Source organism: Chamaea fasciata, unplaced genomic scaffold, assembly GCF_029207755.1.
Source record: "Chamaea fasciata isolate MVZ Bird 193981 ecotype frontalis unplaced genomic scaffold, bChaFas1.0.hap1 SCAF_12, whole genome shotgun sequence".
NCBI lineage: Eukaryota > Metazoa > Chordata > Aves > Passeriformes > Sylviidae > Chamaea > Chamaea fasciata.
This window is the reverse complement of record NW_027094097.1, coordinates 19,776,724-19,803,012: the sequence shown is the minus strand read 5'-3', so window position 1 is coordinate 19,803,012 and position 26,289 is coordinate 19,776,724. Positions and strand designations below refer to the sequence as shown.

At 48.6% G+C, this 26,289-nt stretch overlaps 3 protein-coding genes across 3 annotated transcripts in view; all 3 read right to left on the bottom strand.

Moving 5' to 3' along the window:
- LOC136296091 (hydrocephalus-inducing protein homolog) overlaps nt 1-3,656 on the bottom strand; it is a 72,457-nt gene extending 68,801 nt beyond the window's left edge. Inside the window, exons 1-2 of the mRNA XM_066194914.1 lie at nt 3,573-3,656; nt 233-352 (exon numbers count right to left, since the gene is read on the bottom strand). Coding sequence (XP_066051011.1) covers nt 233-352; nt 3,573-3,656 — 204 coding nt within the window. The remainder of the gene's footprint in view (nt 1-232; nt 353-3,572) is intronic.
- A 2,280-nt stretch (nt 3,657-5,936) lies between these two features.
- On the bottom strand, nt 5,937-11,870 carry LOC136296090 (hypoxanthine-guanine phosphoribosyltransferase-like). The gene is made up of 10 exons (XM_066194913.1): nt 11,742-11,870; nt 11,262-11,374; nt 10,405-10,539; nt 9,798-9,981; nt 9,394-9,456; nt 8,838-8,855; nt 8,559-8,641; nt 7,747-7,793; nt 6,990-7,066; nt 5,937-6,076 (listed from the first exon to the last, which is right to left on the bottom strand). The coding sequence occupies exons 1-10, from the start codon at nt 11,868-11,870 to the stop codon at nt 6,029-6,031; spliced, it is 897 nt and encodes a 298-aa protein (XP_066051010.1). The 3' UTR covers nt 5,937-6,028.
- Nucleotides 11,871-15,763: 3,893 nt separating this feature from the next.
- Nucleotides 15,764-26,289, bottom strand: part of LOC136296089 (hydrocephalus-inducing protein homolog) — a 73,077-nt gene continuing 62,551 nt past the window's right edge. The window contains exons 57-69 of the mRNA XM_066194912.1: nt 25,879-26,083; nt 25,262-25,494; nt 24,525-24,676; nt 23,390-23,582; nt 22,720-22,828; nt 21,888-22,139; nt 21,398-21,540; nt 20,830-21,051; nt 18,950-19,110; nt 18,342-18,442; nt 17,598-17,759; nt 17,051-17,273; nt 15,764-16,263 (exon numbers count right to left, since the gene is read on the bottom strand). Of these exons, the coding sequence (XP_066051009.1) occupies nt 16,101-16,263; nt 17,051-17,273; nt 17,598-17,759; nt 18,342-18,442; nt 18,950-19,110; nt 20,830-21,051; nt 21,398-21,540; nt 21,888-22,139; nt 22,720-22,828; nt 23,390-23,582; nt 24,525-24,676; nt 25,262-25,494; nt 25,879-26,083 (2,319 nt within the window). The 3' untranslated portion in view covers nt 15,764-16,100. The remainder of the gene's footprint in view (nt 16,264-17,050; nt 17,274-17,597; nt 17,760-18,341; nt 18,443-18,949; nt 19,111-20,829; nt 21,052-21,397; nt 21,541-21,887; nt 22,140-22,719; nt 22,829-23,389; nt 23,583-24,524; nt 24,677-25,261; nt 25,495-25,878; nt 26,084-26,289) is intronic.

Below are 26,289 nucleotides of genomic sequence, written 5' to 3'. Positions count from 1 at the left end.
TATCAATCAGAGCTTTCAAAAGAAGGAAACTCCTTTGGGATAGATACCGTCAGCCCATGGGCAAAATCAGGGGAGAATTCCCAGCACAGGAAGATTTCCACCATCTTGCAGAACAAGATGCTGAGACATTTTCTTCTGGATGTGCTGCAGCAGATAACTTGCTTTGCTGTACACTATGGGAATTACACCACTCTTCCAGCACAGTGTTAAAGCTCCATGTCCCAGCACTTACCTCGCCCTTATTCATGAGAGACACCACCATTTCATAGACCTCATGAACGACGAAGTTCCGAAATACCACCTCTGGTGGGGAAACGCTAAACGAGCTCTTTTTCCGGGGAGTTGATGACAACTGGAGAGGCAAGAGAGAGCAGGGAGACGTTCAGCTGCTGGGAGGAAGGTTCATGAAGGAGAATCTTACACTGATCCCCACTGAAGTACAGACTCATGGTGAGCACCTCTGCCCAGGCCACACTAGGGAAACAGTAGCTCACCCACCTCTGCTCTCAGCTGATCAAGAGCTGCAGGGCCACACAGAGCAGGCTCGAGCCAAGCTGCTCTTTTGGCACCTATTTCTCCGGGTTTCCTTCTCCAGAATGCCAGGCAGCACTTACCTTGAGGACTGCCCTGTGCCCATGAGGTCACAGAGCTCTGGGGCACTGACTGAGGACTCATGGAGTAAGTAAAACCCATAAATTTACATCAGACTCCATGGGAAACAATTTTGGGATGTCCGTTATTCTGAGACAGGGAAACTGAGGCCCACACAACTGCAAGTATCTTTTTTCATCTAGAACTTAGACATCAGTAAGAAGAGAACAGTACCAGAGGAGGTGTGAGAGATGAGGCGATATTTTGCTGAACAATGTCAAAAGGTTATTAAGTTAAAGAATGAAAGTTGTTGGTTCTGTGTGTTGTTTGTGGTTTGGATTTTTTCAGGTTGGTTTGTTGCGTGCTGCTGTGAGCTGGGAGAAGGACGTGGTTGAAGACCTGACCAAAAGGAAGTAGGAGGAGAGGGGAGGGGACAGAAAAGTTGGTGATGAGAGGGGAGGGGACAGAAAAGTTGGTGGTCAGAGAGAATGGAAGTTCCCGAGTACTGTCCAACGGGAAAGGGGCCAGGGACCGCCCCAGGCAGGTATAAAGGGTATAGAAAGATTGCCATTTTGCTGGAGGGTGTCTTTGTTTGTCTCCAGGGGAGACGGAGACACGCCCAGCTCAGTTGAATCGTTACTAATAAACAGTTTTCTTTTGCTTGGATGATTTTGTCCCCGTTAATTGTATTTAAAAGTTAGTGCATTGCTAGCAGAGGTAAAGGCAAAAGTAAAGTAACACAGAAATTAGGAAAAAGACAAATGAGGTGATCGCTGAATGAGGATAACGCTAAGTTCTTTTCTCAGCAAGTTGGTATCTCCTTTTTAAATGGGTGCTTTCTTGTAATCTGTTATTGCTATCTTATTTATTACCATTGGAGAGCACGTCTGGAATGACACAACAGCAACAAATGCTTCTGGAGCAGAGACATTGCTTTGAGAAAACTCTCCCCTGCTTTGTCTGCCCTCTCCAGACACACTGCTGTCACTCCAGAGACACAAGCAGGAATCCTCTGTGACTTGACAGGAGGCACACTCTGCCCAAGGGAGTGGCTGCAGCACGCTGTCCCCTTAGTCGTGCCCTTCTCTGAGGTGTTCCCAATCCCCCCTCTCCAGGGCGATCCTTAACCAGTTTGTTACACATCTCATGCTGCCAATTTCATGCTCAACTGCCCACCTCGGTCACCTACCCGTTTGGAGTGGGCTTTATACTGAGCCAGTCCTGCAAGAAAAGCAGCTTTAAACACACCTCTAAGCAGGCACTGATCCAGATAAAGCACATCCATTCCCCTCTGCCCAGGGTGAGTCCCCTGTACATCTGGCAGCCTGCAAAATCTAACACCACGTCAGGGTTCCAACCCAAAGCATGAATGCAATGAGTTTTGTTAAATCTGAAGTAATTACTGCAGCTCCTCGGCCTTCAAAGGCCAATGCTGCCACTGTGGAGGGAATCCTATGACCCCAAGCATTTGATGGTGACCGCACCTAAGCAAGAGGCGGCTGTTTCAGCAGGAGAATGGCAAATGGCAATTTTGTGCCTTTGCGTCCCCAGCCTTCCCCCCCTTGTTTTAGCAACGGCAGCTACACTCCAGCAAAGCCCAGCAGCTTCAGCAGAGGTTATTTGTGTTGGCCTGGTGCAGATCAGGACTCCAAGTCCACCACAAGCAGCAGTTTGCAATGACAGGACCTGGACACTGAGATGTTTTGCTGGAGGCGAGCCTGTCACAAGCACACATCCTCTTCAAACTTCACATCAAACAGAAAGAAAAAGAGCAGGAAAAGGCTACCTTTTGACGACTCAGTCTCAGGACTTGAAATGGGCTAATGCTGGGCAGAATACGCCTCCCAGTACTGGCCTGAACCTTCTCCCTCAGGAACGTAGATGGAAGCAGCTGAAAGGCAAAAAAAAACGCAGCAAGAGCCTCAGAGATGCCACTGTTCATATAGGCTTTCTCTTGAACAAGAGGCACTGGTGAATAATTTGTGATCACATAGTCTAGGACAGTCCTGGAAGCCCTGGAAGTTACTTGCTGAAATACTTAGCATCAGTAAATTAATAACACAGAGTAAAATATACATACTCCAACCCCATGGCTCTGTCCCATTAGCTTCTCCATGATTTGATGTGACTTGTTTGGGGATTTCTGCTCTTTGGGCATTTTTTTCCTCTTTAGTTTTATTGGATTGAGGCAGTGACCTTTTCAGAGAGTGGGGTGGAGCTCTCAGCACTCCCCTAACTCCATTCCTGCACAACACTCAAAACTCACAGCAAGGAGATAGCACTGCTGGGCGAGTCCAAGAGACGCAAGAAAGCAAAGTTGTACCAAGAGTGAGGTGCACAGGAATGTGTCCAAGTTTTAGTTCTCTCCGTTAATTGGCTTTGGTTTTCTCTGCCTGGGCTCACAGATCCCTCCGCAGAAGAAAACAGAGGGATCTCCTTGACAGAGCCTCAGCCGTGGGGCATCTTCAGTCAAGTGATCTCCCAACAGCCAAGGCACCATTGCAGCCCTGACTCTGCTGCCTGCAGGGCTGGATCTGTGCCCCACACAGGAGAGGAGAGGGAACAGCTGGTTTGGAACCTCTTCAGGCTGGGACCAGCCGCGTCTCTCAAGGCTTTGGGCAGAGTTTGAGCTTCCCCCCCACATGCCCAAGGGCAGGCTGCTCAGAGCAGCACTGGTGAGTGTCCAGCCTGACAGAAGGAATGACTGTGACCAAGGGGAGGGAAAGGAGCAGGTGCTCAGGGCTTCGGCTTCACAGAGGTTTAACTTGGCTCCGGTGGCAGAGCCAGGCAAGCTGGACTGTCCCTGAAGCAACACACGGTGTTCCCTACTGCACCAGGACAGCCCCACCAAGAGGAGCACGGCACAGAGAGGTGGGGACGGGGTCTGCAGCTGGACAGTGCTGCTGGACAACGGGCAGGGCAGGGAGAGGAGGGACACCAGGGGAGTTTCCAGCCTTAGCACAGCCCCAGTGGGTACTCACTTTAACAGACGCCAGTTTTTCTCTTAACAAAGAACGAGGTGGTGGTGGTGGTGGTGGTGTCTTCTTCGAGAATCCAGAAGCCATTTTGAAGGGAGGATGTCGTAGATAAGCGACAATGCTTCACCTGGAAGGAGCAACAATGAAAGTCTGAAAATGCATACCCCAATTCATGGCAGACTCAAGGGATATACTGGTGCTAAAAATTTTACATTACTTAAAGGTAGCTAAGTGCTTGTTTGGCACAAGTAGCTAGTATTGTTAGACCTCTAGTGGGACTGTATTTGAGGACTATATGGCTATGTTGTGCACTTCAAAGATGGATCATACTGAAACCTGGAGCCAAGAATCTGAACATTAATGATAGATAGAACAAAGCTGTAGCTTAAATATTACTTAAAAACAGCTCAAGTGGACCTCCTCTTCTTTAGGCTGAAGAACCCCTGCTCTCTCAGCTGCTCCTCACAGGACTTGTGAGAGACTGGAATGTCATGGCTAATGGCTGAAATAGTGTCATAAAGGAATTTTTGCCCTTTGTGACAAAGCTGTATAAAGAAGCTGCGAGCACCAAAGCCCACCCTTGCTTGAAAATGCTTCCTGAGTGGAACTTTGGACTGTGAGTTAAGCCACCTAAGAGAAACTGAGACAAGATAAAGGTGACACTATTGTCCCACTACCTCAGGTCTGGGGAGGAGTAAACAAGGCTCAGGGAGAAACATGTATCCACAACAAAACCAAACCCAGCAGCTGTCCTGAAAATCAGCTCTGTCTGGGGAAGTCATAGCCACAGACTCATCTGCTGAGGCCAGGCTTGCACACAAACCTCCCATCAACAGAGAGGGAAGGAGGAAATTTTGGGGGTGTGGTGTAACCTCTGCTCAGAGGCAGTGGACACCCATCCTCCCTCACACAAACTGGCTCAGCTCTAAAACCCCCACTCCCAGAAGGCCACATCCAAGGGACATTGCCGTGAGGGGCAGCTGAGGGGGTGTCACAACCCATCAAAGACCTCCAAAGTGCCCCCAGACCCACGCCTGAGGCCTTGCACCAGGTGACTGCACGGGATGCAAAGTAACAGACCTGAAAATCCAGAACCCAATTCATGGCAGACTCCAAGGATATGCTGCTGCTAAAGGTTTTATATGAGTTGAAAGTAGCAAGAGACAGAGTCAAACTTGCCCTGCCCCAGGGAGGTACCTGGGCAGTCCCACCTTGCCCAAATCTGTACGAATCCATTGGACTCTTATGTTTTGTCACACCTCAGCACAGAGAAGACTAGAAGAGGATTTAATGGTATGCCGATGGGTTCCATGGAATGGTGATATTTTCCACCTTAATCAGTCTCTGTCACTCTCTTTCTGTCCCTCTCCCCAACCCCCCTCCTCCCCTTTTCTATTTCTTTCTCTCTCTCTTCCTCACATTTGCTGTTACATTAAATCCAGACTATTGATTTTGGCATATGGTCTCGTTTGCACCTGAATTCAGATGCATTTTCCTAATAATGTTAACAACCAGATCATAACAATCCACTGAAACTTGAACAGAACTCATTCACCTTTAAGCAGTTTAAGTAATCACTACAGGAAAAAATGTATAGACTAGTATATTTAGGAGATGTTGCATTTCTTCAGTAAAAAGAGAGCACAATCATTGCACCATATATTGTTCACCCACTCGGCTGTACGTGCCACCGAACTGCTACACCAGAAGACTGGCATTATCACATCCTGTATTTCCCTTTGGCATTCTTTTTCAGAGCACAGATGCGACAAAACCAAAAACCTCAACTTTAGTCAGTCTTTACCTTCAAAGGCAATTCAGGACTCGCTCGCAGAGACAGAGTCCCCGCGAGTTCAGGACTCGCTCGCAGAGACAGAGTCCCCGCGAGTTCAGGACTCGCTCGCAGAAACCAATGTTCCGCCGACAATTCACCCGGCAAATCGCCCAGTGAAGCCGCCCGCAGGCGCCCAGGCTGCAGCGCCCAGTGCGGAGCGCGCCGTGAGGCAACTGAGGGCGCACGGCGGCCACAGCCGTGGTTACCTTCGCGGCTCCCGGGCAACCGCGGCGACGATTGTGACGGCCGCGCCGGGCCGAAAAGGGGCGCCGGGCGGACCTCGTTCCCGCCTCGGCCCCCGCCTGCTGCAGCCTTCCTCGGTTCCCCCTCGGGCCCCGGCAGGAGCGGCAGGAATCCGCCCCGGGGCCCGGAACGGGACGGGCGCGGCGCCAGAGGCTCGCAGCCAGCTCCGAGCTGCTCCCTCACAGCGGGAAAAACGCGGGAACTCAACAGTCCGTGTGCAGCGCAGAGTGCAAGTGGGAATCGGAGAGCTGCAGGTCCTGGGCGCTAACATTTGGCTTCTCGTCCTTCGTAGGGACACGCAAGCAGCGGAAGTGATTTCCTGGTGTAATGGTTTAGCACCTAAGCAGCAGCCAGGAATTAGTGCTCCAGAAGACTGACGTTATCACATCCTGTATTTCTCTTTGGCCTTCTCTTTCAGAATACAGATGTGCTAAAAGAAGAAGTACAATATTTATCAACCCCTATCTTCGAATGAAGTGCGAGACTGATTTTCAGCTGTATTCCCAGCATTGTAATAAAAACACACTAGAACCGTAATTGTTGCAAGTTCCCTACTTGCAGTAAACTCGAGGTTTTAATATTCTTTCCAAGCTTATCTGTAATATATAGGTTTATATATTTGAAAGAACTTCGGTTTGTTAAATTACTGCACACTACTTCATGCTGCTGAACAATAGCACAGATTGTTTGTGTCTTCAGCAGAACTGGTTTGTCTTAGTAAAAAGACTTAGAAGTGAAAAACTTTCCGAGTTACCCGGAATTAAGAGAGTACTTTTGAAAACAAAGGAGGGAAGAAAAGATCAACCCTATTAGTTTACGGTGTTTCCAAGTCTACTACTCTGTACAGCCTAAGGAAGCTCTAAAGGAATAAGGGAAGAGAGATCTTCCAGACACGTTATCCAAAGGTGTATGGAAAACCTTCGCACGGAGTCCCTGACCAGCCGCTTCAAAGACTCGGTGATAGAAGAGCAACAGAGGATTGAACAAAGGCAGACAAATTTCCAATTCAAGTCAAATTACAAGTTATTTTATTTTCAGCTGGGGCTGCAGACTGCATGCTGTTCACTATCCTGGGGGTTCAGAAGGTCCTGCAGCATGGCTGAGCCATGAGACTTGTGGACTAGAATTATAAAAAGGTGAAGCCAGACATTTCTTATGCACCTCCATTGCATTACCAACTCGGCACCTTAAAAATGGCTTTGCTCTTTTAATGGAAGTTTCTAGCTGGAATTGAAGGGTTTTTAATTGTTGAGAAGCTCTCAGTAGAAACAAATATTTTTGCTGGGTACCCGTGGTGGGTAGGTGCCTGATAGCTGGCGGTGGAGTCATGTGCATGTACTTACATTTAGATCTCTGAAGTATTCATTATAGTCAAGAGCATATCCAACCACAAATTTATCTGGAATTTCAAAGCCTACATCTGTAAGAAAACACAGTTCTTTTTATGTCTGTGGTGTAAGTAGCTTTTAAGTGCAGAGTTTGTATTCGACACATACTTGAGCAAAGAGTAATTGGCATCATCTCTTTCAGGGCGCTTCCTTAAGAATCTGAGCTGTAAATTGATGACACAGGTTAGAATCTAAACCATTCCCATCAGTCAGTTTATAATTAAGGTATTAAGAGAATGATTTTTATTAACAAAATAATTGTTTAAAACCTAGTTATGCGTTAGTCCTGGGAGAGGAGACAAGGAATGAGATTTCACTTGAGTGAAAGTAGATGAAATGTGATTCAGTAGGACTTTCCAGTTTGGAAACAAGGCAAGTTTAATAATGCAGAGTCAAAACAAATGTCCTCTAGGGTCAAAGCAAAGCAAAGCAAAACAGTTAAGGTTTGATTCTGTTTCTACTATCAAATAGTTCAATTTGTGTATCAAATAGCTAAACCTGCACTCAGGCCAAGCAGGGAAAAAATGTGGTCATGAGGTCTCGGGATGGCATAGCTGGTCATTGCTTCACAAGTTTTGTGTAGTTTTTCCCCATTTCTCTTGGCCTTCATGAAACTTATGTGCCAGTCGTCAGATGTGCTGCCTGAAGTGAAACTGTAAGACTGTGTTTTGGAAAATACAGAAAAAAAGTACCAGAAAAACACCATACTTACAGTCTGGTCTGTAACCTGGACTCTGACATGTCCTTTTAATGAGCAGGCTGTAAGGCAGAGCAGAGACAGTTGGTTTTTAAATTATGTCTTACTCTAAGCTGTAAACTTCCTTCTCCCACACCTCCCCATAAGCTTCTAAAATCATGCACTTCAAACAGTGAGAGTATTGCACAGAAAAAGCAGTGGTCAGCCTCGTAGTGGAGGGAGAAGCAAAGGCTCTGATCTAGGTTCATTCTCCGTGTTCAAGTGGCTCTACTTTGTATTCAGTTCCCTTCGATCCTGTGTCTCGGATCATTGCCCTTCCATGTAGCAATGCCTCAGGACACTAGAATAGCACAGAGGGGGAAGCATGATCTACCAAAAGTAGATTTAGAATGCTACTTGAAGTCATCTTCCAAGTGCTGACAGACTCTTAGATTCTGGTAACTTCTACGGTTGAGAATATTAACAAACATTCTGAGTGTTGTCATTCTAGTATTGAGGCAACTGAGGTGGTGTTAGAAAACCTATGGAAAGAGATGAATTTCCTTCAAACATAAAATAAGAAACAGGGAATCCATGAGACTTTATGGACTACACAGAAAGAGCCATAAAACCTTATTTTATTCATTTGAGCAGTGAAGATGGTAGTGCACGGGTAAATTTCCCAGTCTCTTTAAGAAACACTTAATATTTCAGCAGCTGGATGAGGATTACTTCCTGCATTTATTTCCTTTCACCCCAAACTTCAAGCCAAACAAGCACCTGTCAGCATACACTGACGATTCACCCAAATGATTTGAATATGTCAGTTAGTAGCTATATCCTTGTACCTTACAACTTTAACCATCCTGGGTTTCTTGTCTTTTATTTTTGACACCAGTGCTTTCATTGTTCTACCAGTCTCAATAATGTCCTGAAAGAGATAAAAAAATAAATTATCCTTCAAGTTTGAAAGGAAAACCAGACTGTCAGTAGACTAAATTAGAGCATACCAACCCGGCAGCACAGTAGCATAATTAATTATTATGTTACATGTAATATGTATTAATTTGAAAAGAAGGGAGAAAAAAAATCCATGTCATTCCACCCCTCCTTCAGTCATTACTTACCTCTACGACTAACACATTCTGGAAGATATTATATAGGAAAAGAAGGGAAAGAAAAGATTTAAATGGCAATTTCCAGCAAATTCTACAGCCAAAAAAAGCACACTAAAACCCTCAGTTACAAGGAAGTTGCACTGGTTTTCAAAGGAGGTCGACATTTGAACTACTGACTTGACTCTGGTGATTTCTGAAGAGTCGAAATTTCTGTATTTATGAAAGCTTAAAATATGGTGATAAAGGCACCTATGTCAGGTCTAGATATCGCTCTATGTATAGCACTAGTATTGTAGAGCCACACGGAACGAGTCAATTCAGCATGGTTCCTTCCTGGGGGTTCTGGGATGAAATGGGGACTAGGATCTTGGGAGCACTCATTACTGATCACTTCAAGTTTCCGTTGAGATCAGTGGGAATTATTCACTGTTTCAAAGCCCAGCATTTTAAATCAGTGTTAGGTGGCTGGAAGTATGCAGTACCAAAATATTAATAAAGATGGATTTCCTGGAAAATACACAAGAACAGTTGTTTCCCTTTAAAAGACAAAGATACTAATTCATACCTTCCCATTTAGTGTAGACAGTTCCTCTCCAACAAAACTGATTTTTTCTGCAGGTGAATCATTCTAGAAGGACAAAGAAGAGATGGAAGTCACATTAACATGCCCAACAGTGTTATCCTGTATTTGTTTGAAAGGTGTGCTGCTCTTGCTATTTTGCAAGAGGAGGGAGTTTGAGATCTGCCCCTGCCTTCGTCATGTTGAGTGTTCTGCTCTACGTTTATTCCAGTGAAGGTATAATCTCCGCCCTTTGGGGCAGATCAGTAAATCAGTTCCTTTTTAGTAGGTAATTTGAACAGAATGTATACATGAACTCAATTTTTGTGGGGTTCTCATGCGAAGTACCACTATTTAGAATGCCAGTCTATGGAGAGAATCAATTTTCCAAAGAAAAGAAAGCTGCTTACACAGTAGCTTTTTATTCTGACAAAATCCACGGTAACAGGCACAGACTTGTCACCATTTTGATTTAGTGCTTTTATATGATCCAGCAAATCAGCAAAGAATTTGTAGCCTCCTTTAAGGACACAGAGTGCAACAATGTGGTGACTTCCCATGTCTTGCAGGATATCTCTAGCCAAACGTTCTGTCCTGTGAGGAAAAAAAAAAAAAAAAGTGTTCGGTATATTATAGTTGTTTGTCCATATATTAAGCAATGTTCAAGTAAAAATTCTGATCTTGCTGTTAGGTTTCTATAACTAGCAGAGTGTGACCACAGAATGTCGTAGGAAAGTTAGTTATGTATTTGCACAGCACAAGCTGATTTAATCCACAAACCTCAATATTGCAGGATAGGTGGGCTTAAAGATCTTTGAGGGAACATGGAAGGTTAACTGGGCTTGTAGAGGAATCCTCTCCATAAACCCCTCTTGTACTAGACTTTAGGACAGAAGGGTTGGGGCTGCAGGGTTTCCATGTTTCTCATGGGCTGCACAGGGCAGGACCTCAGTCTTTTCTTTTGGAGAGACAAAAATTGGCACCACTGTCCCTATTCTTTTCTGTTTACCCTCATACCTGTCCAGGATGAGACCATGAGGAATGAAGACTCTCTCTAAATCTTCTTCGTAATGCTTAGGAATGCAAAACAGATTTTTGTTGTAGCCACTTTCCTCATCTCTTATCTGCAAAGAAAATTCAAGTAGTCTAAAACTAGCAACAAAGCCATACAAGAAAAAGCTTTCAGTCTCTGATAGCGCGAAGAAAAAAATCCTCCTCCCTGATATTATGTCAAAATAAAAACATTTCTGAGAATTTTTAATCTTTCTACTAGAACAATTCACAATCTGATAACTCAGGAGCTGGTGGCTGAGTTGTGAATGGATAACAAATACTTTGCCCCAGTCATTATGAAATAAATTCTTGGCCATGGTCAACTCATTAAAAAAGCCACCCAAAACAGTAACAACCTCCCCTCTTGCTCCATTTGCCCTTCTTGCAGAGCTCAGTAGCTTGCTCGTGTGGTAGACTGTCGCCAGTAGGGACACGAAAGAACCACACTCACCCGACAGGTTGAAGTGAGGAAAGAAAAAAGGGCCGTTTATTGTCGTTTTTGGGTTTAAATAGGATTTGGAGATTTGTCCAGGATTGGAGGACAAAGAGGACACCCCTCTGACCCCAATGGTCATCTCAGAAGTCCATCACATATTGGTATGTGAAAACAATCTACTTGTTTATGTTACATCTGTGAGAAACTCCACTAGAAATATGTAAACAGTCATCAGAAGGCTGAAAATCAGGGCGACATCTCACCCTTTTTGTGTTAGAAAAAGGAAAAGAAAAATGTACAATGTTCAGTCTCTGCCTTTGGAAGGACCATCAGAGTGAACACTCGCATCGTCTGTATCGGAGTCATCACTCAATGGTTCATCCACTTGCTGTCTTTCATTTTGGTCACCGTGTCCGGCTTGCCTGTCGGTCGGATTCTGCCTTTGAGGTCGCAGGTCCGGACGAACACACTTCGTAGGTACCCAGCGTACTCCGGTATCTGTGGGTACACACGCATACCCACGCCCCGAAGCGATAGGGCCATAGGGACCTTCCCACTGCTTAGTGATTAAATGTCGCACCCAAACTTTCGCCCGAGGCTGATGCGTCCCGTCCGATGCCTGCAACGAGAGGTGATGGTTCACCATAATAGGGTTGTTAGAATTCTGTGGCACCGTAAGGTGATTGATAGTGTACAAAGCCTTTGCCAGCCGACTGTGCGGGGTCTCACCCTGCATTAACCGTTTTTGTTTTGGAAGAACCCGCTTCAGAGTACCATGAGCGCGTTCTACAATTGCTTGCCCACTCGGAGAATGAGGGATACCGAACTTGTGCGACGCTCCCCATAGCTGCAGGAACTGCCGCACCTTCTGCGAGGCATAAGCAGGACCACTGTTGGTCTTCACAGCAGAAGGTATGCCTAAAACGGCAAAGGCCTGCCTCCAGCGGGCAATGACATCGCGGGTCTTTTCTCCCGTGTGAGCAGAAGCCCACATTGCAGAGGAGAAAGTATCAACAGTGACATGCACATACTTGAACCGGCCAAACTCGGCAACTTGGGTAACATCCGACTGCCAAAGCTCTAAGGCCCTAAGGCCTCTGGGGTTTAGCCCTGCCGGTAAAGGCGCAGCCAGTGCATGACAGTCGTCGCATGATTCGACAATGTCGTGAGCCTCCGCTGGCGTCAACTGAAACTGCTTTTGTAAGGTATGTGCGTTCTGATGTAAAAACCCATGTGATGCCTTGGCCTGTGCGAGTGTATCAGGCTGAGGTGCTACCCGTGCAGGGTTAGCCAACTTGTCAGCCCTCGCATTACCTTCCGCGATAAATCCTGGCAGATTGGTATGGCTTCTAACACGCAGAACGTAGAATGGATGAAGCCGGGCCTGAATGGCACACCACAGGGCCTTCAGCCAACGAAACAGATCAGCATTGCTAACCTCCTTCAAAATCGAATGGCCCAAACGCTGTGCCATGTCGGCCACATAAGCGGAATCCGTGACCAAATTGAAAGGTTGCCAGGAAAACTTTTGAAATGCCATGATGGCAGCCCTCAATTCAACCGACTGGGCTGATCCATCTTCATGACCTTCCAGAACCTGCTACCCAGATCCATCCTTCCAAGTGACAACGGCCTTTCCGGTCCGTCCCGAGCCGTCAGTAAAGACAGTGGGTCCTTGCACTGGCTCCTGACTATTTTTTGGCCGCAAGGAAATTTCTGTGAAGTTTGCCACTTGCAATAGCTTCTGGCTGGGCAGATGATAAGTAATCTGCCCTGTAAAATTTTCCAGAGCGCTTTGCAGAGAAATACTGTTTGCAAAGCTCCACTCAAATTCCAGAGCAGCTCCCAGTGGGAGAAGGCCCGTGAGGGTGCTGCATTCAAGCCCAGTCACAAAATCACAGAACATGGAAGGGACCTTCAAGATTACCTTATTCCATCGCCGTGGGGTTAGAAACGCGCTACTTTTTAGATACAACTCAATGGGGACAAATCGTCGAAATAAAACTCTTTATTAGTAACGATTCAGCTGAGCCAGGTGCGTACCTCCCTTCCCTGAGAGACGAGCACGCACACCCTCCGAGAAAATGGCTTTTTTTGATACGCTTTCTTGGCTGGAGCAGTCCCTGTCCCCTTTCCCATTGGATGGGTACTTAGAAACTTCCCTTCTCTCCTGACTGCCAACTTTTCACGGAATCACAGAATTAATTAGTTTGGGAAAGACCTGTCAGATCATCTAGTCTAACCTATGACCTAAGAGCACCTTATCAACCAAACCGTGGCATGAGTGCCACGTCCAGTCTTTTTCAAACACATCCAGGGTTGGTGACTCCACCACCTCCCTGGGCAGATGACTCCAGCGTGCAGTCACTCTTTCAGTGAAGAATTTTTTTGTAACATCTGACCTAAACTTCCCCTGGCACAGCTTAAGGCTGTGTCCTCTTGTTCTGTCAGTTGTTGTCTGGGAGAAGAGACCGACCCCTACCTGACTACAGCCACCTTTCAGGGAGTTGTAGGGAGTGAGAAGGTCACCCCTGAGTCTCCTTTTCTCCAGGCTAAACAACCCCAGCTCCCTCAGCTGCTCCTCACAGGGTTGGTGTTCCAAGCCCCTCTCCAGCCTTGTTGCCTCCTTTGGATGTGTTCAAGTGTCTCGTTGTCCTTCCTAAACTGAGGGCCCGGAACTGGACACAGCACTCAAGGCGTGGCCTCACCAGTGCCAGGTACAGGGGAAGAATGACCTCCCTGCTCCTGCTGGCCACACCATTCCTGATCCAGGCCAGGAGCCATTGGCCTTCCTGGCCACCTGGGCACACTGCTGGCTCATGTTCAGCTGCTGTCACCAGCACCCCCAGGTCCCTTTCTGCCTGGGCACTGTCCAGTCACGGTGTCCCCAGTCTGTAGCGCTGCAGGGGGTTGATGTGGCAAACGTGCAGGACTTGGCACTTGGACTCGTTAAACTTCATGTCATTGGACTCTGCCCATCCATCCAGCCTGTCCAGGTCCCTCTGAAGAGCCCTCCTATCCTCCAGCAGATCGACATACACTCCCAGCTTGGTGTCATCTGCCAATTTACGGTCCCCTCCCTTCTCATCCTACCTGCTTTTTAATCACTTCTTCAACCCCACCCCTCTTCCAGCTCACAGCAACACTCCAGAACAAATCCAAACAATCCAAACAACAACACACAGAACCAACAACTTTCATTCTTTAATGTAATTACCTTTTGGCTTCAGCAAAATATCATCTCATCTCTCACAATCCACCCTTTCCTTTTATTATCCTTTTTTGCCAAAGCCCTTGATTTACTCATCCGGTCCGCTCAGCATAAACTGACTCCTTTTGCAAAGTAGTTATAAATAAGATTAATCGGTCTTTTATTAGGTCAGTGTTAAATTCAATCTATTTAAAAGTTCCTGAGTTGTCAGTTCACGTTGCTGTCCATAGTTCCTCCAGCTCAAGAGAAGTAAGTTGTAGATGGACTTGTGTGCAGTGCCTCCCATCAGTTCCACGGATGCTTGGATGAAGCAAACCTCAGATCGGAACTGTGGCAACAAAGATTGCCTTCCTCGGTGTCCATACCCGCTTCCTAAGTTCTGTGCACTAGAACAGCACGCTGTGGGGACATAGAGGTGAAGTGCAGAAGCCGTGACACTCCATCCAGCAATTTCCAGAGTCTTAGAACGTAATTTCCTATTTTTCTTTTGTCAAGGTCTGGTATGACTTATATTCCCAATGCTCAACACCCAAGGGATTGCAGCAAAAGTCTCTCTGGTGGCAAACACAGAGGTCAGTCCGGTCTTGCCCTTGACTGTTTACTATGAAATCATCTTTTGAAGATTAACTTTAAAGGGTCACTTCCTTGTACCACTGTCCAAGTTTGGAGAGGAGCTTCTACTGGTCCTTTGACTTGAGAGGCGTGAGACCACTCCTGTTCTGCAGTCCTGAACACTGTTTCAGTTGTTAAAAGTACCTGAAAAGGACCTTCCCGTGCTGGTGTAAAGGTAAAGAAGCAAATCTCCTGGTTTTACCTGGTGTATATGAAAATCTAGAGGTGACGTTGAGGGTAACAACCCTTTTCTTCCAAGACCCATGAGAGAAAGTTTAATTGCCTGCAAATCATTTCTGAGATATAAGTCATTAGTTTCAGCCAACCCCTCCTCCCTTCCCACCTGAGGTAACCCAAATAACGTTTCATATGGAGAAACTCCTATGTCCTTTCTTGGAGCAGTTCTGATCCGTAATAATGCTAATCTGCTTTCAAGCATTAATTTGGTACTTTGGTTCTTAAGGATAGCATTCAATCTCTCCACACATCCAGAGCTTTGAGGGTGCTACAGGGTATGACATTTCCAATTTATGTCTAATACAACACATACAGAATGAAAAATTTTTGAAGGAAAGTGTGTTTCCTTATCTGAGTCCATTCTTTCAATTATCGCATATCTGGGAATGATTTGTTCTAAAAGCTTCTTGGCCACTTTGGAGGTAGGAAAGGCTTCTACCCAGTGGGTGAGGTGATCAGCTATTACCAGAAGGTATTTCCATCTCTGTATTTTGGGCAACTCGGTGTAATCTACTGGCATATTTTGAAAGGGCCTAAGGGCTAGGGCTCTTCCCTCACTAAGGTGTTTTCTCATCTCTTTCTTATTTATCTTTTATCAAATCAAGCATTGTGCAGTCACTATTTGGCTATTGTATAGACTGCCTCACAGCAGCAGCAAGTTCTTAAGAACTGATCACACAGTGCTTGAGCTCTGCAGTGCATCCCGTGCTGCAGCTTAATTAAAATTTCTCCAGTAATTGCTTTATTTATTATTGGGCTCCCTTCCCTGCCTGGCTGTGACTGGAATGACACCAAAGAGAAAGTGTCTGCAGCAAGAGAAGGCTGTGGTTGGGTAACTGGTTCTGTTTGTTGTTGCTGCTGGTGTTGTTTGTTTCCCTTGTTATACATACTAGAAAAGAACTGTTCCTCTTTTCCCCGTATCTTTGCCTGAAAGCCCCTTAATTTCAAAATTATAACAATTTGGAGGGAAGGGGGTCAAATTCTCCATTCCAGAGAGGCCCCAGACACCTGTCTTTCCAACCAAGACAAGCTGACAATTAACCATGTATTGCTAATTGTTTAATAACAATTAGTTAACAATTAGTAGAGACCATCAGCAGCTGCAGCAGCAGCAGACACAACGTTGGCAGCTCCTGCCAGATGCTCCAGCTGACGCAAATGCTGTCACTCAGGTGGTAAGTTCCAGTGCAACTGCTTCTGGGGTCTCTGTCCTTTCTCTTCCTGCCGTAACGCAGAGCGTTTTGGTTTATCACGACTCTTCTGCTCCCGGGCTCTGCCTTTCACAATCACCCGCACCTTCTTCTGAGTCGCCTCCAGGTTAGGGATCCTAGGAAGAAAGGGCCCGGTATCAGCCAGACGAGCATTTCCAGCACGCCACTTTTCTGTCTCCATGCAGAGCACACAGTGTTGTGTCCTCTCTCTGTGCAAGCAGCAAGCAGCAAATTAAACAACTGCTCTCGCTGCATGGAGGCTGCAGAGGTGCAAGGGCAGGGACAGGAGCAGTTAAGTGCCTGGGGACCAAATGCAACACACAGGATTCCATGTAGAGAAGCAGCCCTTGCTTGTCCCAAAAGAAGCAGAGCTCGGTCCAGGGTGCTCCCTGGGTCTCTTGTTACAGATTTTGCAACCCTCCAGGAGCTTCCTATTTCATTCAAGGTCTTTTCCCAGTGTCTCCCTACCAAGGCCAGAGGATCTTTCTGTGCTCCTGTGGGTGTGTGTGTCTGCTGCCTCTCTGGGATTGCCTGTCTCCAAGCCCCCCATCCCAGTCACGGGGACTGAAGGGAGGGTGTTAGGGGATGAACCAGGCTGCGCTGGGTGATGCCCAGCAACAGGACAAGAGGCAACGGGCAGAACCTGAACAGGAAACTCCACCTGAAGCCCAGGAAGAACTTCTTTCCTGTGCAGGTTGCCCAGAGAGGGTGTGGAGCGTCCCTCACTGGAATTACTCCAGAGCCCTCTGGACACAACCCTGTGCCATGTGCTCTGGGATGACCCTGCTTCAGCAGGGAAGCGGGAGCAGATGACCCACTGTGATCCCTTCCAACCCGCCCCAGCCAGTGATTCAGTGATACCCGGCAGCAGCATGAGTTGCCAAGCGTGTAGACGTTTCCCACCTGCACAGCATGGTGGCCGTAAACTTCCCCACGCTCTTCGGAGAGAACAGGACGTGAAAGGTCTGCTTCTCGCCAGGAGCGATGGTGCCGTGGTAGGGGTTGATGGAGAACACTGGCAGGTCATGGAGGGCATCTGGGAGGATTTCCAGGGAGGAACTGACGCGCTGCAGAGGGAGGTGCTTTTGCTTTGAGTGGTGTGGCTTCTTGGAGCGGTCCTGCTGCTGCTGAGAGAGGTGCCGTTCCTTGGAGCTGCGCCGCTTCTGGGAACTCTTCTTCTGCTTCGAATCCAGCTGCTGCTCCTCAGAAAGCTGCTCCTCCTCAGAAAGCTGCTCCTCAGAAAGCTGATCCTCCTCAGAAAGCCGCTCCTCAGAAGCCTGCTCCTCCTCATAAAGCTTCGTCATGTCATTAGGGTCTATCTCCGGAAACTCTGCCTCGTCCTCATAAAACGGCTCCTCAGAAAACTCCTCCTCCTCCTCCTGGTCTGTGTAAAGGCACTCCTCCTCAGAAAGCCGCTGCTCCTCAGGCTGCTGCTGCTCCTCGGAATCCTCCTCCTGCTGCTGCTGCTGCTGCTCAGAATCCTGCTGCTCGGCAAGCTGCTGCAGCTGCCACAGCTCAGAAGGATGGATCTCAAAAGGATGGTCCTGCTCCCACCAGAAACGACTCACCAGCTTCTTCTGATGCCTTACAGTAGCAGAAGACAGGAAGCGCCCTGCAGAGAGGAGGAAGAGGACACCTTTCAAAGACAAAACCCTGTGTTGCCAGCAACTCTGCCTCCTGCTGCAGGTAGGTGGAAGAGAGCTGGGATGCACTTGGAGCATCTCTGGCCAAGTACTTTCAGCAGGAAATAGAGCGTCTGGGAGCAGGGTCCCTGCCTGCAGCACACACTCCCGTGCCAGAGCAGGAGAGCTGGTTTTAGACAATGACTTTGCATTTGCCCTGGAATGGGGAACTGCACACGGACAGGGGCTGTAGGGCAGCTCACGCATTACACCATTGTTTTTCCCAGTCTCAGACTTCTCTCAGAGATGACCTGATGTCCCCTTCCCAGCCCTGACCCAGGCACGTGGCTTTCCCCAGAGTCTGCCTCAGCTCCTTTGCAGAGCACAGGTGGCAGGGCGAGAACAAAAGGGGCTGAAAGACAGAGGGGGGCAAGGAGAAAACTCCAGCTGCAGCTGGGAAGATGCTGATGAAAGTGGATGTGTGGACAAGGATGAAAAAGCAAGTCATGTTTTGGAGTGAAGTGGCAGGGTGTTCTCCCCAGGCCCTCAGCTACCGAGTGAAATGCCCTTACGCATCAGACTGGTTGAGAATGGCTTCTTCACTGCTTCACTATCTGCAGCTTCCTCCCAGGAGTATTCCAGGGCTACCTTCCCTGTGTTGTGCATCCTGAAACTGAAAAGCAAGGAGGAGGAATAAAAAAAAAGGTCCAATAAATATAAAGCAAATAGTACAGTAACATGGCCTGATGGACTCCTGGTATCAATTTCTCCTGAGGAGCATCTTCTTCCCCAGGCAACCCTGCCACGTTCCGCTGTCCTGGGTGGCCCAGAAATGTATTTCCAAGTCTGGAAGTTTAAGAGGAAAGGGCCAACATGGTGCCCAGGACATTGAAGCTGAGGGGCTTACTCTGGACTTTAGGTTTTGGTTTGACTGCAAACTTATTCTTGAGCAGATGAGGACAGGTGACAGGCAGTGAAAGCAAACCCACGGCTGTCCTCAGCAGAAGGGTGTGGCAGCACTGAACCTGTCCTGACCACCACCTCCTGCCTGGCTTTGCGTGCACGTGAATGGGCCTGTGCTGGTTTTGGCTGGGGTAGAGTTCTGGGAAGCAGGCACTGGGTCAGCCCTGGGCAAAGGCAGCTCCCGCTCACAGGGCCCTGCCTGGCCTCCAGCACTCACGTGGCTCTCCTTGTCTGGAAGGGCAAGGTATCCTTGAGCTGGACCACAGTCGTGTTCAGTTTTAACTGGCTGTAGGCAACAACGGCGCTGAGGTACAGCTCGGCCTCCTGGCTGCTGTCCTCCAGCACAGCGTGAGCTGGTTCTGGGACTCTCTTGACCACCTGCAAACAGAGGAGGGAGGAATCACTGAGCAGAGCCCAGAAAGTCAGGCTGAGAAGGGAGTCTTTTGGCCTCCGGGATCAGCCTCATAGAGGGACTGGAAAGGACCGTTCACTTTCACTTCCCTGCAAAGATGACAAAATAGAGACTGCTCTGCTACGGTAGTTGTTTCTACCCACTGATCAAAGCAGTCACTACTACAGCTGTTAATATACCCATGGCAACTTGTGGAGTCCCTCGTGCCATTAAAGGAATTTCCAACTGCCCTGCCCTGGAAAAGCTAGGATTAAAAATACCCCAGGTGTAAAAAAAGGCTTCTCCCCCGTGGCTCCTTGCAAACATTGTGCAATCTGCTCTTGGGGTTTTGCAAGTCCATCACTCCTCCCATGGTATCCCCTCTTCCTATTTCCCCATTGGCTATGGGGCCTGGTGTCCTGTTCCTCTCTTCCCTACGGTCACTTGCCCTCTGCCCTGTCCCCGGGACCACCCATGAACATGAGACCCTACAGAACCGAGGAAAACCACATGGTCACTCTCTTTCTGGCCTCTGATTCACCTTCAGCACACGGAATAAACACTTGCTGGAAATTTATCTGGGGCTGGGAGCCTTCTGCCTCTCTTGCTGAGCTAGCCTGGTAACGTGGGTGGTTATGTGAGCTTGAATTGCTGCCTGAATACTTCTCAAGCAGTTTCTCTACGGAGAGGCTGACTGGGATTTAGAAAGGCTCTAAGTGCACTCCTAAAAGGACGCACTGCTACAGAGACTATAGCTGCGTTCCAGTGCCTGTACATCAACCTTGTAGAGGGACTGGCTTTTTTCCTGGTCCCCTATAAATACAGCAGGTCTCAAAATTAGGGTTAAGTTCCCCTGCTGGAGCTTTGTGGATGGAGAACCCAAAGACTGAAAAGTTCTGGAAAGCACCTTTTTCTTCTTGTCTTAGGAGAAAGTGCTCTCCACATGTCACGTGTGGAGCAACAACCACACTGCAGGGAGCTGGCAATGGGCATTTTGGGATGGGAAAGATCTCACTAGGAAAGTCTCCAACTGCAGATGTTCTGATAGAAAAGAGGATGGTTTAGAGGCCTTAAAATGGTCCAGGAACTCAGAAAGAACCTTCAGCCAAGACGAGTGTGTTTGGCAATAATGACAATAAAAGCAAGAGCATCTGGAGATGATCCTTCTCCAGACTCCTCCATACTGTCATACAGTGCCTGGGCTACTCCATGCTGAGATATCCCACACAATACAGAGATCACAACTAAAAACTCTGGTATCCATGCAGACAAAACTTGGAGTTCACCAGCACGTGCAGGAGAAGTATACTTCTCTCCACTTCCATAGAAGAGACAGAGTGCAGCAGACTTAACTCCTTGTTGGTGAAAAGGCACCAAATCAGATGAAGAGATTTCAAACACCATAAAAGGGGATAAAATCATCAAACATTGTCTCCCATTCAACACGGGCTGCAACCCTTGTGCTTGTTGTGGCACAGACTCATAGTTTGTGTTCGCTAAAGGTCTCTTGTCAAAAGGCCTCCCCCTCTCACGTGAGTGTGTCCGGTCACTGTGCATCCACCTCTCCCCTAGAATGCACTGCTGGTGAACCTCACGGCTGTCCAACGTCCAGAGCAAGCAGGAGCTGCTCAGCCAGCAGTGATGGGGGTTACCGTGGTTCTTTTTGTAGAAGCTGCGTTGTCTTTTTTTGCCATTTTGCTTCTCACCTTCCTTTTTTCAGGCCACCTGGCTGCCGGCTCTTCCCTGGTGGTTTGATTCCATGTGACAATGCGCATTTTGTTGTCGCAGTCCTGAACCTCCCCTCCTGGCAGCTCAGAGTTGATCTCGGTCACCTTACATTTCACAAGGTGCCTCCTGAAGGTGGCTGGGACATCTGATTTCAAGGTCACTGTGATGTCCTTGGCACAGCCAGGATGGAGATGTCCCACCTAGGGAGAATCAGGGAGTCAAAACCAAACTGGAAGCACTGCCAAGGGCAGGACTGCCAGCAAAAGGGACTGATGTGGTGAGCTGCTGTGCCAGGAATCTGCGCGTCGGAGTGGATTTATGTCAAGTTTGATAGACAAAAGTATGAACGGAAGGTGCCACCTCCCATAACATGAAGCCTTTTCTGCAAGGCTGGCAGCCATTGCCAAGCCAGGGACTTGGCATCTCGGCATCTCCTACGTGGCACTGGAATGGGCTGACACTGGTACGTGAGGACTGCCTGCCAGCTCCTGGGAACACCAGGGCAGGGCTTGAGCAATGGGGAAAGGCAGAGCCGTCCACGCTCACCTTGGGAGAGAACTGGAATGGTGCGTTTGCCTCCCACTCAAAGCGCATGACCTTCGTACAGGTGTGGTTGGTGATGGTGAAGGTCCTGTTGCAGGGCTCTCCAACAGAACAGTCCCCAAACTGGATGTGATTCGCTCTGACAGCTGCTGAGGAGGAGAACAAGGCAACCTCAGCATGCAGGGAGCTCCATCCACCCCCCTTCACGTGCACAGACACCTGTATGTTCAATGCTTTCTTGCTCCAAGCCTTCCTCCCTCTGGAAGGGAGTTTCCCAGGCGGCTCCCCAGCCCACCACTTTCAGGGAAACACCCTGACACACCCCTAAGCCAGCCACATGAAGCACAGCACACACTGCTCTGCAGGCATGGCTGCCACGCCCACAGGCCACCAAGTCCGGTGGGTGACAGCCCAGGCCTGGCTAGAGAGAGGACACACATGATCAGACATTTCCCTCTTCCTTGCTCCACCTTGGCAGCCTCTCCTCTCTTACCATCAATGATGTCTTTCTTCAGAATGCTCTCAGCATTCCGCTCCTGTGTATCTTCCTCCAGTCCGTCGAGGGTGAATTCATCCTGGTGGCCTTCACCCACCAGCTCTATTATGGTCTTGTTAGAGTATTTGTCCCCCACTAAGGCACGAATCCTCCCTTCCAGTCGTTGAGCCAGGGTGGGTTTGAAAATGACATCGAACTCTGTCGATTCCCCAGGATGCAGAAGCAGGAAAGGCTTTGGGGGCTTGCTCTCTGCACAGCAACGGAAATCAGAGTTAAGTGATACAGCGGTACAGAGGAAATATTTCCATAGGCTGTTTGAGGAATGAGAGGTTGAAATCAGCTGCCTCCTAAGCACGGGTTCTACCCCCAGTGGTTCCAGACCCTCTTCCTGTGTTCACAAGACTGCCACCTCCAGACACATCACCGCTTAAGCAGCTTAACCTCAGGTTGATGCCCAGCCCGCATTCCATCTGCTTCCAGCCAGCTCCAGCCGTGTGGAAAGCTGAGCCAGAGAGTGCTTTTGGCTTCTGCTGGTTGTCTGTGTGCTCAAGGGCTGTGTCCATTCAGGCTGGTGCCTTCCCTCAAGCAGCAAATACCTCAGAGGGTCCACTGAGGTAGTGACAGTCCCGCACAACTCAACCCACCTTGTCTAGAGGAGCCAAAGAACTTCTTACAACTTGCTAGGAGAAAGTCCCCAAGAAAAGCTTGGGGGACAGAGAGCCCAAGGAAAGAAACTGTGTCTAACATCTGGCTGCTGCTCAGAGAAGCCAAGAGCAGGGCACACGTTTTCCCTCTGTGCAGGATCACACTTCATGGTTAATGAATTTACCGTGTACAGCAGAGTCGTCTTCCGCATCTTCAATGTAGAATCTCTCAAGTGTGGAGCCCCTGCCTTTCAAGAGGAACGCTCCGTGCTCATCCTCCAGGTGTAACATGAACTGAGAAAAGGGAGCACAGAGCACATTGACACTGGTGTGAGCACAGGGTGGGAACACAGGGACTGACCCCGCAGTGCTGCTGGTCCCGCATGGGAACCCAGCACCTCTCCCACTACAAACAGCACTTAGCACAAAAGTTAAGTCAAACCAGCTGGGAAAAAAGAGCGCTCAGAGGCATTTGGATGGACCTGACACAGAATCAAACAGGACAGAAAGTAATGAGCAGAATGTAATTAAGCCACAACTAAGTTTACTTAAAATGCAGTAAGCTGGGATCAAAAACAATCTAATGGAGCTGGAAAATCACCCCATGTCCATGAGAACAAAAGGTGACCTGAGAGATGGGGGGAAATACTGCACCACCTTTCCTGTGTTCAACTTAAAGAAGAAAGGCTAGAGGCACAATTTTCAAGAACTCCCTTCTTGGAGAACACATGTCAGTCACTTGCTTAAAAAGAATTTCTGACACCTCTTCCCAGGTCTGCCGTGTTTTTTGGGACCCTTCCCCTGTGCCACAAGCACTTGTTCCCAAACCAGACCATTCCTTGAGCAGGTCCTCACCTTGACAGGTATTATGCCCTTGTTTTGGATGACCAGGGGGAGCATCTCTGACTCCCCCAGCCGGAGCCTCTTGAAGCACAGCACGGAATTTCCCCTCCTGCTGCAAGCACTTGGGCTCACGACTGTCAGCTGCGGCTCATGCCCCTTCCCGCTGATGGTGAAGGTCAGGATTTGAGGTTTAAAGTTCGTAGGGCTGCAGGAGAGGCACAGAAACAATTTCAGCTGGCACTAACCCATTTCTCACTGGGCGAGTGAGGCAGCAAGGGCCACCCACAGTGTTTTCCCTGCCTGAGGCTCCTGAACCACACAACGCAGCCCCCACCAGGCTCTTCCCAATCCACTCAGGGCCATTCACAAGAGGACTCTGTTCCAAAGAGCCCTCCACAATAACAATTCAAAATAATTTCAGTTAATTGAATCGTGCCCTCCAGGAGGTAAATAATGAGGCACCAGATGAGACATGGCAAATCTCCTGGCTGCAGTGAGATGAGACACATGCAACAAGCAAAAGCACAGCATGAAAGCAGTACAAAAGCAAGTAGGCAAAAATAAATCATTGTCACCATCAGTAAAGATCATTTCCAAGCAGAGTAAGAAAGCAATTGCATATTAGCAATTAGACTTCTCTTGCTCCAATTCAGCCACTAAAAGGTTGAGGAAGGGCAGGTCAAAGCTGCAGTACACAGGTCCCAGGGCAGAGGAACTGTGCTTCTCTTTCATACCAGCTCCAGTCCCTTACATAAAATAGCTTAATGAATACCAGGGAATCACAGTGATCAGAGGAGCACTTAATTTTACAGATACACAGGAAATTGTGACTGCTGACCTGCTGGCACAGGAACTGTTTCATCTAAGCCTTTGTCCCTGGAAATCCCCAAGTCAGCTGCAGCACATCTCAGTAACTTTCAGCTGGCTACCTAATATTTCCCTGTCTTCATAATTCCTCATAAAGGATAAACCATCAGTCTCATTTTTTGGCTTTCTCTAACAGTTACTGCCTCCCAGATCATCTCATGCCAAGTACTCTGCCTATGGCTACTGAAAGCATTAGAGCTAACATAACAGGAGGCCTGTGCCTGCCCAGTGGAGAGGGAGCTATCACTGAAGCCTTCCCCAGTATTTCACAGTCAGTTACCCTTCTGGGATGACAAGGGAAGCCTTGAAAGTGCAGTCGTAGGTCTGCTCATCTGGTGGGGTGAAGGTCACCGTAGCAACAGCACAGGATGAGCCCTGAATGGACATCTTGACCGGATGCAACTTGAAAACGTTGTTGTTAGGGCTTTCATCCTTGGGGGAACGCAGAGAGCAGTGTTAGGAGAAAAGACCTTTCAACACGACACAGTTTTATTCATAAATGCATTACTGAGAACAGCCCCAGGCAGTGTGTCCTCCTCCCTGTTTCCCTGGGCAGGCTCCCTCCCTCCCAGGGAACGCTGACCTTGTGCTGAAGCATTCTGTGTTTTGAGCCCTGGCCGCTGCCCCAGCATACATGGGAGGTGGGCACTGCTTGGAAAACCCTGCAAATAACCTGGAACTGGCCTTCAAAGTGAAGGAAAAGCCAGGGAGCCTGAGGAAATGCCTCCTTTGAGCCCTGGCATGTCAGTTCATGACAGCCCCTCTCTGAGTGTGCTTCCAGGAGAGGTTCAGAAGGATTCACTTCTCCCACCGAAGACCCAGAGGTGTGAGCCAGAACCTTGCCCGAGACATGCAAAACTCAACACAACTCTTCCCTGGCTCTGCTGCTCTCTCCTGCAGTTTGACCTGCACTGAGCTAGACTAGTCTGGGCCCCAGGAAGCAATGCATCTGGAGAACAGAACGGACTCTCACACTGCCTTTAGAGGGACACCATCACCTTGGCCTCCTGTTCTTACCTTTCCACACAGGGGTCTGATGGAGAGCACCACATCACATGGCAGGCTGCTTGCATTGTAGATACTGAAATGAGCTTCAGCTTCTTGCGCAACCAGAACCTTGTTGAAGATGAATTTGTTCTCGTCTCTGATGAACAAGCCCACGCCTTCCACTGACCGCAGCTTGCGGCTGAGGTCAGTGCTGCGGCAGATCGGGTACTTCTCAAAGATTGACAGGACATCCTCAACGAGTCCTGTGGATAGACCAGAGGGATGAGCATGGAGGAGAAGCCTCGCTGATGAATTTATCTGGACCCTGCTGGCCTCTCAGGAGGCTTTTCCTCTCAGTCACCCTTTCTGCCCTGGGTGACTGCTAAACCCAGCCTTGGGTGGGGGAGCTGGCTTTGAGGATGGAGCTCAGTCAACCTCGGTCTTAGAGAGCGCTGCTTTCCTTTTATCCTTCCATGCATCCCTCTCAGCCTGGGAAGGATGAGTCCGCTGGTGGACTTGAAGAGGGCTGGAACCTCTGAGGATTCTAAGGTGGGACACCAGGGCTGGCGTGCCTCTCTACCCAAGCAGCAAGTTTAGGTGCTGATCAGCAGCAGGTGTGACCAAGGGAACCTGTGGGCAGTACGTACCTGGGAGGCAGGACTCGGCAGTCAGGGTAAAGGGAATGCCAAGGGGATTGTCCCTGGGGTCTCTGCCCGTGATGTCAATGTAGAGCTGCTCCTCACACGTCCCCTCCTGCCCTGCCAGGCATTCCACTGTGATCTTCTGCTGGCCCCACGGACTGATGGAGCCGGAGCAAGGGGACACCGTGAACATGCCAAGACTGAGGGGACCCTGCAGAAAAAGTTCCAGGAGAGGCTGATGGCTAACAGCTGTGCCTTGAGCACCCCAGCAAAGAGTGTGTCCCGCCCTGGCCTCCAGCTGGGCCCAAGCACCCCAGTCCCAGGGCAGGGAAGGATGACTCCATGGCCCAAGGGCAGCCCCAGGATGAGACCAACCAGCCAAGAGGAGCTGCAAGCCTGTCCCAAGTAGCAGAGAGA